At 44.0% G+C, this 12,442-nt stretch overlaps 2 protein-coding genes across 4 annotated transcripts in view; one reads left to right on the forward strand and one right to left on the reverse strand.

Moving 5' to 3' along the window:
• Positions 1-2,404, reverse strand: part of slc25a21 (solute carrier family 25 member 21) — a 565,742-nt gene extending 563,338 nt beyond the window's left edge. For both annotated transcript variants that reach the window (XM_072568920.1, XM_072568916.1), the window contains exon 1: positions 2,294-2,404. The gene's annotated coding sequence lies outside the window, so the exon portion shown is untranslated. The remainder of the gene's footprint in view (positions 1-2,293) is intronic.
• A 165-nt stretch (positions 2,405-2,569) lies between these two features.
• mipol1 (mirror-image polydactyly 1) overlaps positions 2,570-12,442 on the forward strand; it is a 413,171-nt gene continuing 403,298 nt past the window's right edge. For both annotated transcript variants that reach the window (XM_072568912.1, XM_072568913.1), the window contains exon 1: positions 2,570-2,734. In XM_072568912.1, the coding sequence (XP_072425013.1) occupies positions 2,700-2,734 (35 nt within the window). In that variant the 5' untranslated portion in view covers positions 2,570-2,699. The remainder of the gene's footprint in view (positions 2,735-12,442) is intronic.

Consider the following 12,442-nt stretch of genomic DNA (forward strand, 5'->3'; position numbering starts at 1 on the left):
CCTTGGATGGAGGTGAGGGAGGAGGTGTGGGTGCAGGTTTTACAGTTCCTGTGGTGGCAGGGGAAAGTGCCAGGATGGGAGGGTGGGTGGGTGGTAGGGGGGCGTGGACCTGACCAGGTAGTCGTGGAGGGAACGGTCTTTGCGGAAGGCGGAAAGGGTGGGGAGGGAAAGAAATCCCTGGTAGTGGGGTCTGTTTGGAGGTGGCGGAAATGTCGGCGGATGATTTGGTTTATGCGAAGGTTGGTAGGGTGGAAGGTAAGCACCAGAGGCGTTCTGTCCTTGTTATGGTTGGTGGGGTGGGGTCTGAGGGCGGAGGTGCGGGATGTAGACGAGATGCGTTGGAGGGCATCTTTAACCATGTGGGAAGGGAAATTGCGGTCTCCAAGGAAGGAGGCCATCTGGTATGTTCTGTGGTGGAACTGGTCCTCCTGGGAGCAGATCCGGCGGAGGCGGAGTAATTGGGAATACGGGATGGCATTTTTGCAATAGGTTGGGTGGGAAGAGGTGTAATCCAGGTAGCTGTGGGAGTCGGTGGGTTTGTAAAAAATGTCAGTGTCAAGTCGGTCGTCATTGATGGTGATGGAGAGGTCCAGGAAGGGGAGGGAGGTGTCAGAGATGGTCCAGGTAAATTTAAGGTCAGGGTGGAATGTGTTGGTGAAGTTGATGAATTGCTCAACCTCCTCGCGGGAGCACGAGGTGGCGCCGATGCAGTCATCAATGTATCGGAGGAAGAGGTGGGGAGTGGTGCTGGTGTAATTATGGAAGATCATCTGCTCGACGTAGCCAACAAAGAGACAGGCATAGCTGGGGTCCATACGTGTGCCCATGGCTACCCCTTTGGTCTGGAGGAAGTGGGAGGATTCAAAGGAGAAATTGTTAAGGGTGAGGACCAGTTCAGCCAAACGAATGAGAGTGTCGGTGGGTACTGTTGGGGACGTCTGGAGAGGAAAAACGGAGGGCTTGGAGGCCCTGTCATGGCGGATGGAGGTGTAGAGGGATTGGATATCCATGGTGAAGATGAGGCATTGAAGGCCAGGGAAACGGAAGTCTTGGAGGAGGTGGAGGGCATGGGTGGTGTCTCAAACGTATGTGGGGAGTTCCTGGACTAGGGGGGAATAGGACAGTGTCGAGGTAGGTAGAGATGAGTTCAGTGGGGCAGGAGCATGCTGAGACAATGGGTCGGCCAGGGTGGTCAGGCTTGTGGATCTTGGGAAGGAGGTAGAACCGGGCAGTGCGGGGTTCCCGGACTATGAGGTTGGAAGCTGTGGGTAGGAGATCTCCTGAGGTGATGAGGTTCTGTATGGTCTGGGAGATGATGGTTTGGTGATGGGGGGTGGGGTCATGGTCGAGTGGGCAGTAGGAAGAGGTGTCCTCGAGTTGATGTTTAGCTTCAGCGGTGTAGAGGTGAGTGCGCCAGACTACCACTGCGCCCCCTTTATCTGCTGGCTTGACAGTGAGGTTGGGATTGGAGCAGAGGGATTGGAGGGCTGCACGTTGTGAGGGTGAGAGGCTGGAGTGGGGGAGGGAGGTAGACAGGTTGAGGCGGTTAATGTCCTGGCGGCAGTTGGAAATGAAGAGGTCAAGGGCAGGTAATAGGCCAGCGCGGGGTGTCCAGGTGGATGCAGTGTGTTGGAGGTGGGCGAAGGGTAGGTTTAGGGTGAGAGAGGAAAGATGCAAAAGGGATCTAAGGGGCAACTTTTCCACACAGAGGGTGCTATGTGTATGGAATGAGCTACCAGAGGAAGTGGTTAAGGTTGGTACAATTGCAACGTTTAAAAGGCATCTGGATGAGTTTACGAATAGGAAGGGTTCAGAGGGATGTGGGCCACGTGCTGGCAAATGGGACTAGATTAGATTGGGATATCTGATCAGCCTGGACGAGTTGAACCGAAGGGTCTGTTTCCGTGCAATATGAGTATTTTGCAAAATATCAGTTGATATTAATTTTGCAACCGTCATTTACATTTTTAAACCTATTTTCTTGCCCTGTCTCCATCTATTCCTCACTCATCATTCGGCATTTCATTTTTGTTTCTTTTTTCGCAGTACTTCTTTATTGTCTGTCACTCCTCGTTCTTCGTCAAAACCTGCCCGTTCTGAGAAAAGGTCAAAACAAAGTTAATCTCGAATGATGTGGCAAAATCTGCTATGTATTTCTAGGGTTCTTTTGTATTTAGCAACTACAGTGATATGCTTTTACACTAACTGTACTGACTTGTACTATTTTTAAAAATGAGTGGCACACTGGCGAAAGCTTAATCCGTCTTTTCTCTAGTTTCAGATACTGACTGACCTGTTGCCCATCCTCCTTACACTGTTCAATCTATAGATGACCCTAACAATCTGCGGCGGTTGCAACTCGATAAGGCTCGGCGTGTTCAGTCATTTCCAGGAAACATTAAATCCAAGTGAGCGCGGCAGTGGAAAGTGTCAGCACAAACTAACGATGAAATGAGTCATGTCGCATCTCACGTTTCAGGTAGTTGATTACAGAAACAGCTCCAATACTGACTATGACAACAAGTAAACAGAGTAGACTGCCACCCTAAACAAAGTGCACGATTGCTGCAGGTGATGGTATCTCGTGACCCGGAAGCGCTGTGTTCCGTCGCTCGAGCTGCATTCGAATACTGGACGGTTAGGATCGCCTGTTGAAAACGCGATCGGACGGAAGTTGGAGCAGGACTGCTACGGCTGCGATGAGCTTCAACCAATATAAGTTACAGTCTACAGGGTCAGACAAATTTCTGCTATAAAGCTTCATGTTTGTGACAAGTAAATGACTGAGCGAATTGTTTGGATATCTGATGTTAATTAGTTAGTTAGGAAGGCTGGATGGATGGGTGGGTGGCGAGTGCCAGCTGGAATTTTGTGTTGTGCCTTATTGGCTGATGGTCTCTGTTTATGCCGCTACCTTCAAGATCAGGGCAGTAGTTCCTTCTGTGCCATTGGTGCTCTCTGTGATAAATGAATCACGATTTAATAAATAAACAAACAGGAATTCTGGGGATCCATAATATTTTGGTCGCTATAACAATAATTAAACATAGGGATATCAGATATTTGTGTTTATTGCAGTTGGCTGAATGATAGATGTCCAGTTGAGTTATGCCTAAGGTTGCGAAACAAAGTTAACAAAAGAATAACGTAGACAATGATAATGATGTAGCATAGTAGTACGAATACGTGGATTTGATTCTGGGCAAATTTATGATATTCGAGTTGAAATTGGCCATTTGTGCGATACTGTTGAATTTAGTAAATATTCTACCTTGATTGATCGGATCATGAATGGTTTGCTATGTTGTGTTCGTGAGTTTGATGTCTTGTGGATTGTTGTTATTATTATTGAATGTATTTTGTGGAAATATTTCAATCGTCAGTAATAGAATTGCACATTATTTTGGTTCAGAACAATAAATATTTGTATGAAATACTATGTGACAGTTGTAAAACGCTGTACTTATTTAACTAGTGAAGTTTTGTACATTTACATATTTTTTCCAAAAACAGTTTTGCTAAGACAACTTTAAAATATATTTTAATTTGCATGAATGTTACTTGAGACAATTTTGGAACAATTAGAATCCATCGAATTTTGCAAATATATCACTAATAACTCAATGATTATTTCTTAGAGGAGCAAAAAATGCAATTGATTACAAAGCTTTATACATAATATTGTTTTATAGGTCAAGACATTCAGCTGGTTAATGCACTTTACAGCTATTGTGTTTTTTTAAAATCCAAACTACTTTCATAAAAGTGTTGCTGAAGGGGGGAGATCAAGTTGTGGAGCCATGGTTCTTTTAGCTCAAAGACTCTCTTTGCTCAAAGACCTGGACCTAATGCAGATGGTGTCATCTCTATCCAATGGTAGTCACACTGACCTGAAATAAATTATCATATTTTGGTTTTCTGTGCTGTAACCTCTCAACATATGTCTGTGATGGCTCTTGAAGCACAATTCGCTAGTCCCATTCTTCCTACTTTTCCCCCAAAGCTTTCCCTTTTTTTCCAGATAGTTATCCAGTTCTTCTTTGAAAACTGCAATTGAATTTGCCTTGAGCACACATTCTCAGACAAATAGATCTTAACCGTGTCATTAAAAGTCTTCCCTCATGTAATTTTCGGTTCATTTTCCTTTCATATCAAATTGGTGACCTCTGCTTCATGACCTTTATGCAAATGGGAACAACGTTTTCCCCATCTACCTTGTCCAGACATCTCATGATTTGTTAGACATGTTCAAAATGAACTTTCAATTTTTACTGCTTTAATGAGGGCAGCCTCAGTTTGTCAAATATTTCCATGTAACCGAGGCCCTGAATCTTTAGGACCATTCACAAAAGTTTTCTACACCCACTCTTAATACTTGTGTATTGTTCTTGAAATGTATTCCATTCTCTATCGGGAGAGGTTGAATAGGGTGGGGCTGTTTTCCCTGGAGTGTCAGAGGCTGAGGAGTGACCTTATAGAGGCTTATAAAATCATGAGGGCCATGAATAGGATAAATAGACAAAGTCTTTTCCCTGGGGTGGGGTAGTCCAGAATTAAAGGGCATAGTTTTAGGATGACAGGGGAAAGATACAAAAGAGACCTAAGGGGCAACATTTTCACGCAGAGGATGGTACGTGTATGGAATGAGCTACCATAGGAAATGGCGGAGGTGAGTACAGTTGAAGAATTTAAAAGGCATGGGTATATGAATAGGAATGGTTTAGAGGGATATGGGCCAGGTGCTGGCAAGTGGGACTAGATTAATCTGGGATATCTGGTCGGCATGGATGAGTTGGACCAAAGGGTCTGTTTCCGTGCTGTACATCTTTACTTTTACTTCCTTTACTTTCTTACTTTACTTACAGTGTGGAAACTCTATGACAGTATTTGAGTTCAGTCAAAGTTTGTGAATGCTCGTCATAACTCCTTCCTTTGTACTCTGCCTTGCTTCATAACGCCCAAGATCCTGTGTGCCTTATTATTCATGATCTTGATCTACCCTGCCACCTTCAATAATTTGTACCCATAAGCCCTCAGGTTCTCCACTCCTATATCCCTGCTTAGAACTGTATCCTTTTTGTGTATGTCCTTTCTTCATTGTTCGCATCAAAACTATGACACAGCTCTCTACATCAAATTTTATCTGCCACATATTTCTTCATTGCATAAGCCTCTATCTTGTTCGAATGTATCCTCACTGCTCAGGTTCTTGAAAGATTTTTCCATTGCAATTTGTGACATTATAAATTTTTAAATTGTACTGTGCACATCTAGGTTATTGACATTGCTCAAAAAAAGCAGAGATTTCTGATATCATCCTCTGAAGAAACCCTGGTGAGGCAGTCATGTCATGATAATGTTTCTGTGATAGTAGAACCCCAGAACCCTAGGCTAATGCTTAAGTACATGGGTTTGAATGGTGAATTTTGAATTCAGGAAAATAAGAGTTTTCCTGAAATAAGAGTTAGCCTCACAGCAGACAAGTTGATTGTCATAAAAATCTATCTGGTCCTTTAATATAAGTATTGAACTCATGTTGAACTTGTATTGGTTTGGGTTTTATTAGTAGCTGGTGTGGTGTGGCTGTTGGTTGGTGTGCCACCATAATATCAATGGCTGTGACAGCCTGGTAGTTAATTCTGATATGTTCTTCATGTAGGGTAGGGTGGCCAGTGTGTTTGTAATAACCAGGCTGTTACGACCGCTAGGTGTTATGATGGCACACCAACCAGCAACCACACTATGCCAGCTACTTACCAGGACTAAGGACTCCACACCCACAACCTGCTGGACCAAGGTGGTATACAAAATTCCTTGTATCAACTGCATTAAGTACTCCATCGGACAAACAAGTAAAAAATCTAGCCTTTCGACTTCACAAACACCAACTGGCTACTAAACAACATGATCCACTCTCCCTCATCTCCGTACACTCAGACCAAGAGGGCCATCAATTCAACTATGACAAAGTTACTATCCTCGGACAGGCCACCCAGAGACTCACAAGAGTTCTTGAAAGTCTGGTTTTCAACCAAAAAGGCCGTCAACAGACATGCACCCAGTGTACAATTTGCTGCAGAAAGATCCAGAAGTGATACTCACCTCAACAGATTGGACCACACAAAAAAAACTCAGCAGGACAGAACAACAGTGCTTCACAGAAGTTGCACTGATGGTGTCACCTGCTTTAGTAATGAAACGTGTGCACAATAACCCAGCAGCTCAGCGAGTTAACCAAATACCTCATTCACAACCTGAGCTACAGATCTTCACAAAAACCTTAAAAATGAAAACAACAAAATTTCAATGCAGAGGAACCTGGATTATCCAGCGTTCCACGATCTGAATATCAGATTATCCAGCAAGATTGCAATGTCCCGATGCTCGGCTAAACTACGTTATCCGGCATTCGATTAACTGAATGAAATACTCCCCACCCGTGTCCTTCGGATAATCAACATTTCTCTGTACATGTATGTCATGACTCTCACAATGCACTAAACACTTAAAGTTTCATGTACTTTAATATATTTTAACAAATGTTGCTGCTATAATCACTTGGTTCAACTTAACAGTAATTTTGCAGAATCTTTTCAAAAGTCAGTCAAGGGATCAATACCTCATGTATCTCCTGATGGCATTTAATGCAAACTATTATATTACAAACTGACACAGTAATCTTTTTTATGCATTCTGTAAGTGATCAATCCTTTTTTGTTAAAACAGGAAAGCAGAAATTACATTTCAGCAATACTTTTCAGACTACCTTCCAAGAAATTTAAAGAGAAGAAGCTATCTATGACTTCTGAGTCAATGACCCCCACAAAGGAGTTCAAGTTTGCTAATTCTTGCTTTGGACTTTGTGACTTTATCTTAAAAAGAAGGATATTGATATCATTGGTTATTTTATCGTAAATAGTTGAATAATCTGTCTCTCAAATGTTCTTACAGCTGGTAAAAATAGGGAGAGATTTGTTTCATAGATCTTTCAATCCAGAGATTATTCCCAAGTGTCTTATTACCACCTCAAAAGAGCTTTTATCAAACAGCTAGCTTTATTAAACTGCTGCTGAATTTATCTAGACTCCAGTCTTTCTCAGCTGAATCAAGCACATATTGCTTGTGGATTTCCTTTGCCCAGTCTCAGCTGCACTAAACTATTGATAGCCTCCAGGGATTTTTCTTACTTTCACCTAGAGTCTGCTGATTGGGACACTTTTTCTGATTCAGCCTTTGTCCAGCTCTAAAACTGCAACAAACTTTTCTCAGCAGTTAAATAAAACTAGAGAATTGGAATAATTTCACGAATAGGAGAGAGAGAGAGAGAGAGAGAGAGAAACAACCTGCACAGTTACCACCTTTGCTGTTTGAATTCGTTTATCACTGGACATCGGAGTGCATCTGGGAAAATTAACAAACAGTGAAATTCACAACTAATCTTGGAGGAACTGTTGGGCGAAGTTCACAGCACAAAATCAGATAATTGTTGTTTTAAGTCTGTCCAAGAGAAAGGCTGTAGTAGTGGGTACAGTGGATTCTTTCTTGATTATGTTTTTGGAGATAAGTCTCTTGATGAAACTTAAAGTGTAAACCATAACTATTAATTTAACCTGGGGCAGTGATTGTAGAGGAATAAGACGGTGTTATTTTTTGGGTCTGTAGATTGTGAAGGAGCAAAAATGGCCAATGCAGTGATATGTACTTCTTGTCAGATGTGGGAGTTTAAAGAGAGTTTAAGGGTTACTGCGGATAATATCTGCCATAAATGCTGTTGGATGCGAATCTTATCAGGTCGAGTGGATCGGTTGGAGAGTCAGACAGAAGCGGTGAGGAATTTGCAACAGCAACAGTATGTGATGGATGGCAGTTATAGGAAGGGGGGAATGTCTCAGATACAGTCACTTAGATGGCTTAACTCCAGGAAGAGTAAGAGAGGTAGGCAGCCAGAGCAGGAGTCTTTTCTGGATATACCCATTTCAAACAGGTATGCTGTTTTGGAAAATGTAGGGGGTGATGGATTCTCAGGGGAACGTAGCACAAACAGCCAAGTTTCTGGTATTGAGATTGGCTCTAATGCAATGAGGGGTATGTCGGCTTCCAAGAGATCAATTGTGTTAGGGGATTCTGTAGTCAGAGGTACAGACAGACGTTTCTGTGGCCAGCAGAGAAAAAGCAGAATGGTGTGTTGTTTCCCTGGTGCCAGGAACAAGGATGTCTCAGAGAGGATGCAGAATGTTGTCACGGGGGAGAGGGGCCAGCAGGAGGTCATTGTTCACATTGGAACCAACGATATTGGAAGGGAAAAGGTTGAGACTCTGAAGGAAGATTACAGAGAGTTAGGTAGAAATTTAAAAAGGAGGACCTCAAGGGTAGTAATATCTGGATTACTCCCAATGCTACGAGCTAGTGAGGGCAGGAATAGGAGGATAGAGCAGATGAATGCATGGCTCAGGAGCTGGTGTATGGGAGAAGGATTCACATTTTTGGATCATTGGAATCTCTTGGGTTAGAAGTGACCTGTACAAGTAGGATGGATTGCACCTAATTTGGAAGGGGACTCACAGGGAAATTTGCAAGAACTGCTTGGGAGGATTTAAACTGGTATGGTGGTGGGGTGGGACTCGGTGAGATAGTGAGGAAAGAGATCGATCTGTGACGGGTACAGCTAAGAACAGAAGTGAGTCAAACAGTCAAGACAGGCAGGGACAAGGTAGAACTAATAAATTAAACTGCATTTATTTCAATGCAAGGGGCCTAAAAGGGAAGGCAGATGAACTCAGGGCATGGTTAGGAACATGGGACTGGGATATTATAGCAATTACGGAAGCATGGCTCAGGGATGGGCAGGACTGGCAGCTGAACGTTCCAGGATACAAATGCGACAGGAAGGACAGAAAGGGAGGCAAAAGACGAGGGGGAATGGAGTTTTTGATAAGGGATAGCATTACAGCTGTGTTAAGGGAGGATATTCCGAGAAATACATCCAGGGAAGTTATTTGGGTGGAACTGAGAAATAAGAAAGGGATGATCACCTTATTGGGATTGTATTATAGATCCCCCAATAGTCACAGGGAAATTGAGAAACAAACTTGTAAGGAGATCTCCGCTATCTGCAAGAATAATAGGGTAGTTATGGCAGGGAATTTTAACTTTCCAAACATCAACTGGGACTGCCATAGTGTTAAAGGTTTAGATGGAGAGGAATTTGTTAAGTCTGTACAAGACAATTTTCTGATTCAGTATGTGGATGTACCTACTACAGAAGGTGCAAAACTTGACCTATTCTTGGGAAATAAGGCAGGGGAGGTGACTGAGGTGTCCATGGGGGAGCACTTTGGGGCCAGTGATCATAATTCTACTCGTTTTAAAATAGTGATGGAAAAGGATAGACCAGATCTAAAAGTTGAAGTTCTAAATTGGAGAAAGGCCAATTTTGACGGAATTAGGCAAGATCTTTCAAAAGCTGAAAGGGACGGCTGGAAAATGGGAAGCCTTCAGAAATGAGATAACAAGAATCCAGAGAAAGTATATTCCCTTTCAAGGTGAAAGGGAAGGCTGGTAGGTATAGGGAATACTGGATGACTAAAGAAATTGAGGGTTTGGTTAAGAAAAAGAAGGAAGCATATGTCAGGTATAGACTGGATAGATCGAGTGAATCCTGAGAAGAATATAAAGAAAGTAGGAGTATACTTAAGAGGGAAATCAGGAGGGCAAAACGGGGATATGAGATAGCTTTGGCAAATAGAATTAAGGAGAATCCAAAGGGGTTTTACAAATATATTAAGGACAAAAGGGTAACCAGGGAGAGAAGAGGGCCCCTCAAAGATCAGCAAGGCGGCCTTTGTGTGGAGCCACAGAATATGGTGAAGATATTAAATGAATATTTTGCATCAGCATTTATTGTGGAAAAGGATATGGAAGATATAGACTGTAGGGAAGTCGATGATGACATCTTGCAAAATGTCCAGATTACAGAGGAGGAAGTGCTGGATGTCTTGAAATGGTTAAAGGCGGATAAATCTTCAAGACCTGATCAGGTGTACCCGAGAACTCTGTGGGAAGCTAGAGAAGTGATTGCTGGGCCTCTTGCTGAGATATTTGTATCATTGATAGTCACAGGTGAGGTGCCGGAAGATTGGAGATTGGCAAACGTGGTGCCACTGTTTAAGAAGGGCAGTAAAGACAAGCCAAGGAACTATAGACCGGTGAGCCTGATCTCAGGAGTGGGCAAGTTGTAGGAGGGAATCCTGAGAGACAGGATGTACATGTATTTGGAAAGTCAAGGACTGATTTAGGATAGTTAACGTGGCTTTGTGCGTGGGAAATTTTGTCTCACAAACTTGATTGAGTTTTTTGAAGAAGTAACAAAGAAGATTGATGAGGGCAGAGCAGTATATGTGATCTATATGGACTTCACTAAGGCGTTCGACAAGGTTCCCCATGGGATACTGATTTAGGAAGGTTAGATCTCATGGAATAAAGGGAGAATTAGCCATTTGGATACAGAACTGGCTCAAAGGTAGAAGACAGAGGGTGGTGGTGGAGGGTTGTTTTTCATACTGGAGGCCTGTGACCAGTGGAATGCCACAAGGATCGGTGCTGGGTCCTCTACTTTTTGTCATTTACATAAATGAGCATAAGAGGTACAGTTAGTAAGTTCACAGATGACACCAAAATTGGAGGTGCCGTGGACAGCGAAGAGGGTTACCTCAGATTACAACAGGATCTGGACCAGATGGGCCAATGGGCTGAGAAGTGGCAGATGGAGTCTAATTCAGATAAATGTAAAGTGCTGCATTTGGGAAAGCAAATCTTAGCAGGACTTATACACGTAATGGTAAGGTCCTCGGGTGTGTTGCTGAACAAAGAGACCTTGGAGTACAGGTTCATAGCTCCTTGAAAGTGGAGACACAGGTAAATAGGATAGTGAAGAAGGCATTTGGAATGCTTTCTTTTATTGGTCAGATGGTCAGAGTATCGAGTACAGGAGTTGGGAGGTCACGTTGCGGCTGTACAGGACATTGGTTAGGCCACTGTTGGAATATTGTGTGCAATTCTGGTCTCCTTCCTATCGGAAAGATGTTGTGAAACTTGAAAGGGTTCAGAAAAGATTTACAAGGATGTTGCCAGGGTTGGAGGATCTGAGCTACAGGGAGAGGCTGAACAAGCTGGGGCTATTTTCCACGGAGTGTCGGAGGCTACGGGGTGACCTTATAGAGGTTTACAAAGTTATGAGGGGCATGGCTAGGATAAATAGGCAAAGTCTTTTCTCTGGGGTCGGGAGTCCAGAACTAGAGAGCATAGGTTTAGGGTGAGAGGGGAAAGTTATAAAAGAGACCTAAGGGGCAACGTTTTCACGCAGAGGGTGGTACGTGTATTGAATGAGCTGCCAGAGGATGTGGTGGAGGCTGGTACAATTGCAACATTTAAGAGACATTTGGATGGAAATATGAATAGGAAGGGTTTGGAGGGATATGGGCCGTGTGCTGGTAGGTGGGACTAGATTGGGTTGGGATATCTTGTCGGCATGGACGGGTTGGACCGAAGGGTCTGTTTCCATGCTGTACATCTCTATCTCTATGACTGCGTTCTTGTCACAAAGTCGCCCTTTATTTACGCATGCATAGTACGTGATGCTGACCTAGTTAGCACAGGACCGGCTTCGAGAGTGAGCAGAACACCTGACAATTCTGTTTTTTTTCCCCCATGGTGTGTGTGTGCAGGTGTGAGACACAAGGTGGCCAGTTTGGCCAGGCCCAGGAGCAGACCCATGAGAGGTCTTCAGACCTGCTCTCCCTCCTCCGTACCGGGTGCCCAAAGATCAGGTGCGTGGGACTGAAGTGCAACCAAAAGCAGAGGAGGAGGTTTTTAAGAAAATCAAAAAGGGAGTGCAAATGCCCACACCCAATATACACGTGGTCCACAGACTCCACAGCGCCACAGAACAAGCAGTTGGGCTGGGAGTCCGTGAACCATCACAATCTGCGGTTGCAGGGAACTGCTGCGTGCAGCACCCTCCACCCCAGATCCCCGAGATAAAGGGGGAGGACTCCCGCGTAGAGAGCCTCCACTGGGGATCCCCACCGCCCGGTGGCAAATGGGCACGCCAAGGCGTGTCCGGACGGTGGATGAGGGAGAAGAGGTACAATCCTGTTTTTATCTGTCAGCCAGGACTCTGATTGGGCCATGTTAACAGCCCCAATCAGGGAACTCTTATTCTGAGACTCTTCCCCTTGAAGTCCTGGGATGTCGGCCTTTTTCCTGTGGCTTCTCCTGGGGCATTTTCACATCAGGTCTAGTTCCTCCAACTCTGTTTTGGATGCTGTTATTGTATACTGAATTGAAGCCTCTTGCTCCTGGAACGTCTTGGCTGAAACTCCTTATCTTTGGGTGGTAATGCCATTGAGGCTACCATGTCTGCCGTTTCCATCTCATCCACTGA

This window comes from Chiloscyllium punctatum, chromosome 4 (genome assembly GCF_047496795.1).
Source record: "Chiloscyllium punctatum isolate Juve2018m chromosome 4, sChiPun1.3, whole genome shotgun sequence".
Lineage (NCBI taxonomy): Eukaryota > Metazoa > Chordata > Chondrichthyes > Orectolobiformes > Hemiscylliidae > Chiloscyllium > Chiloscyllium punctatum.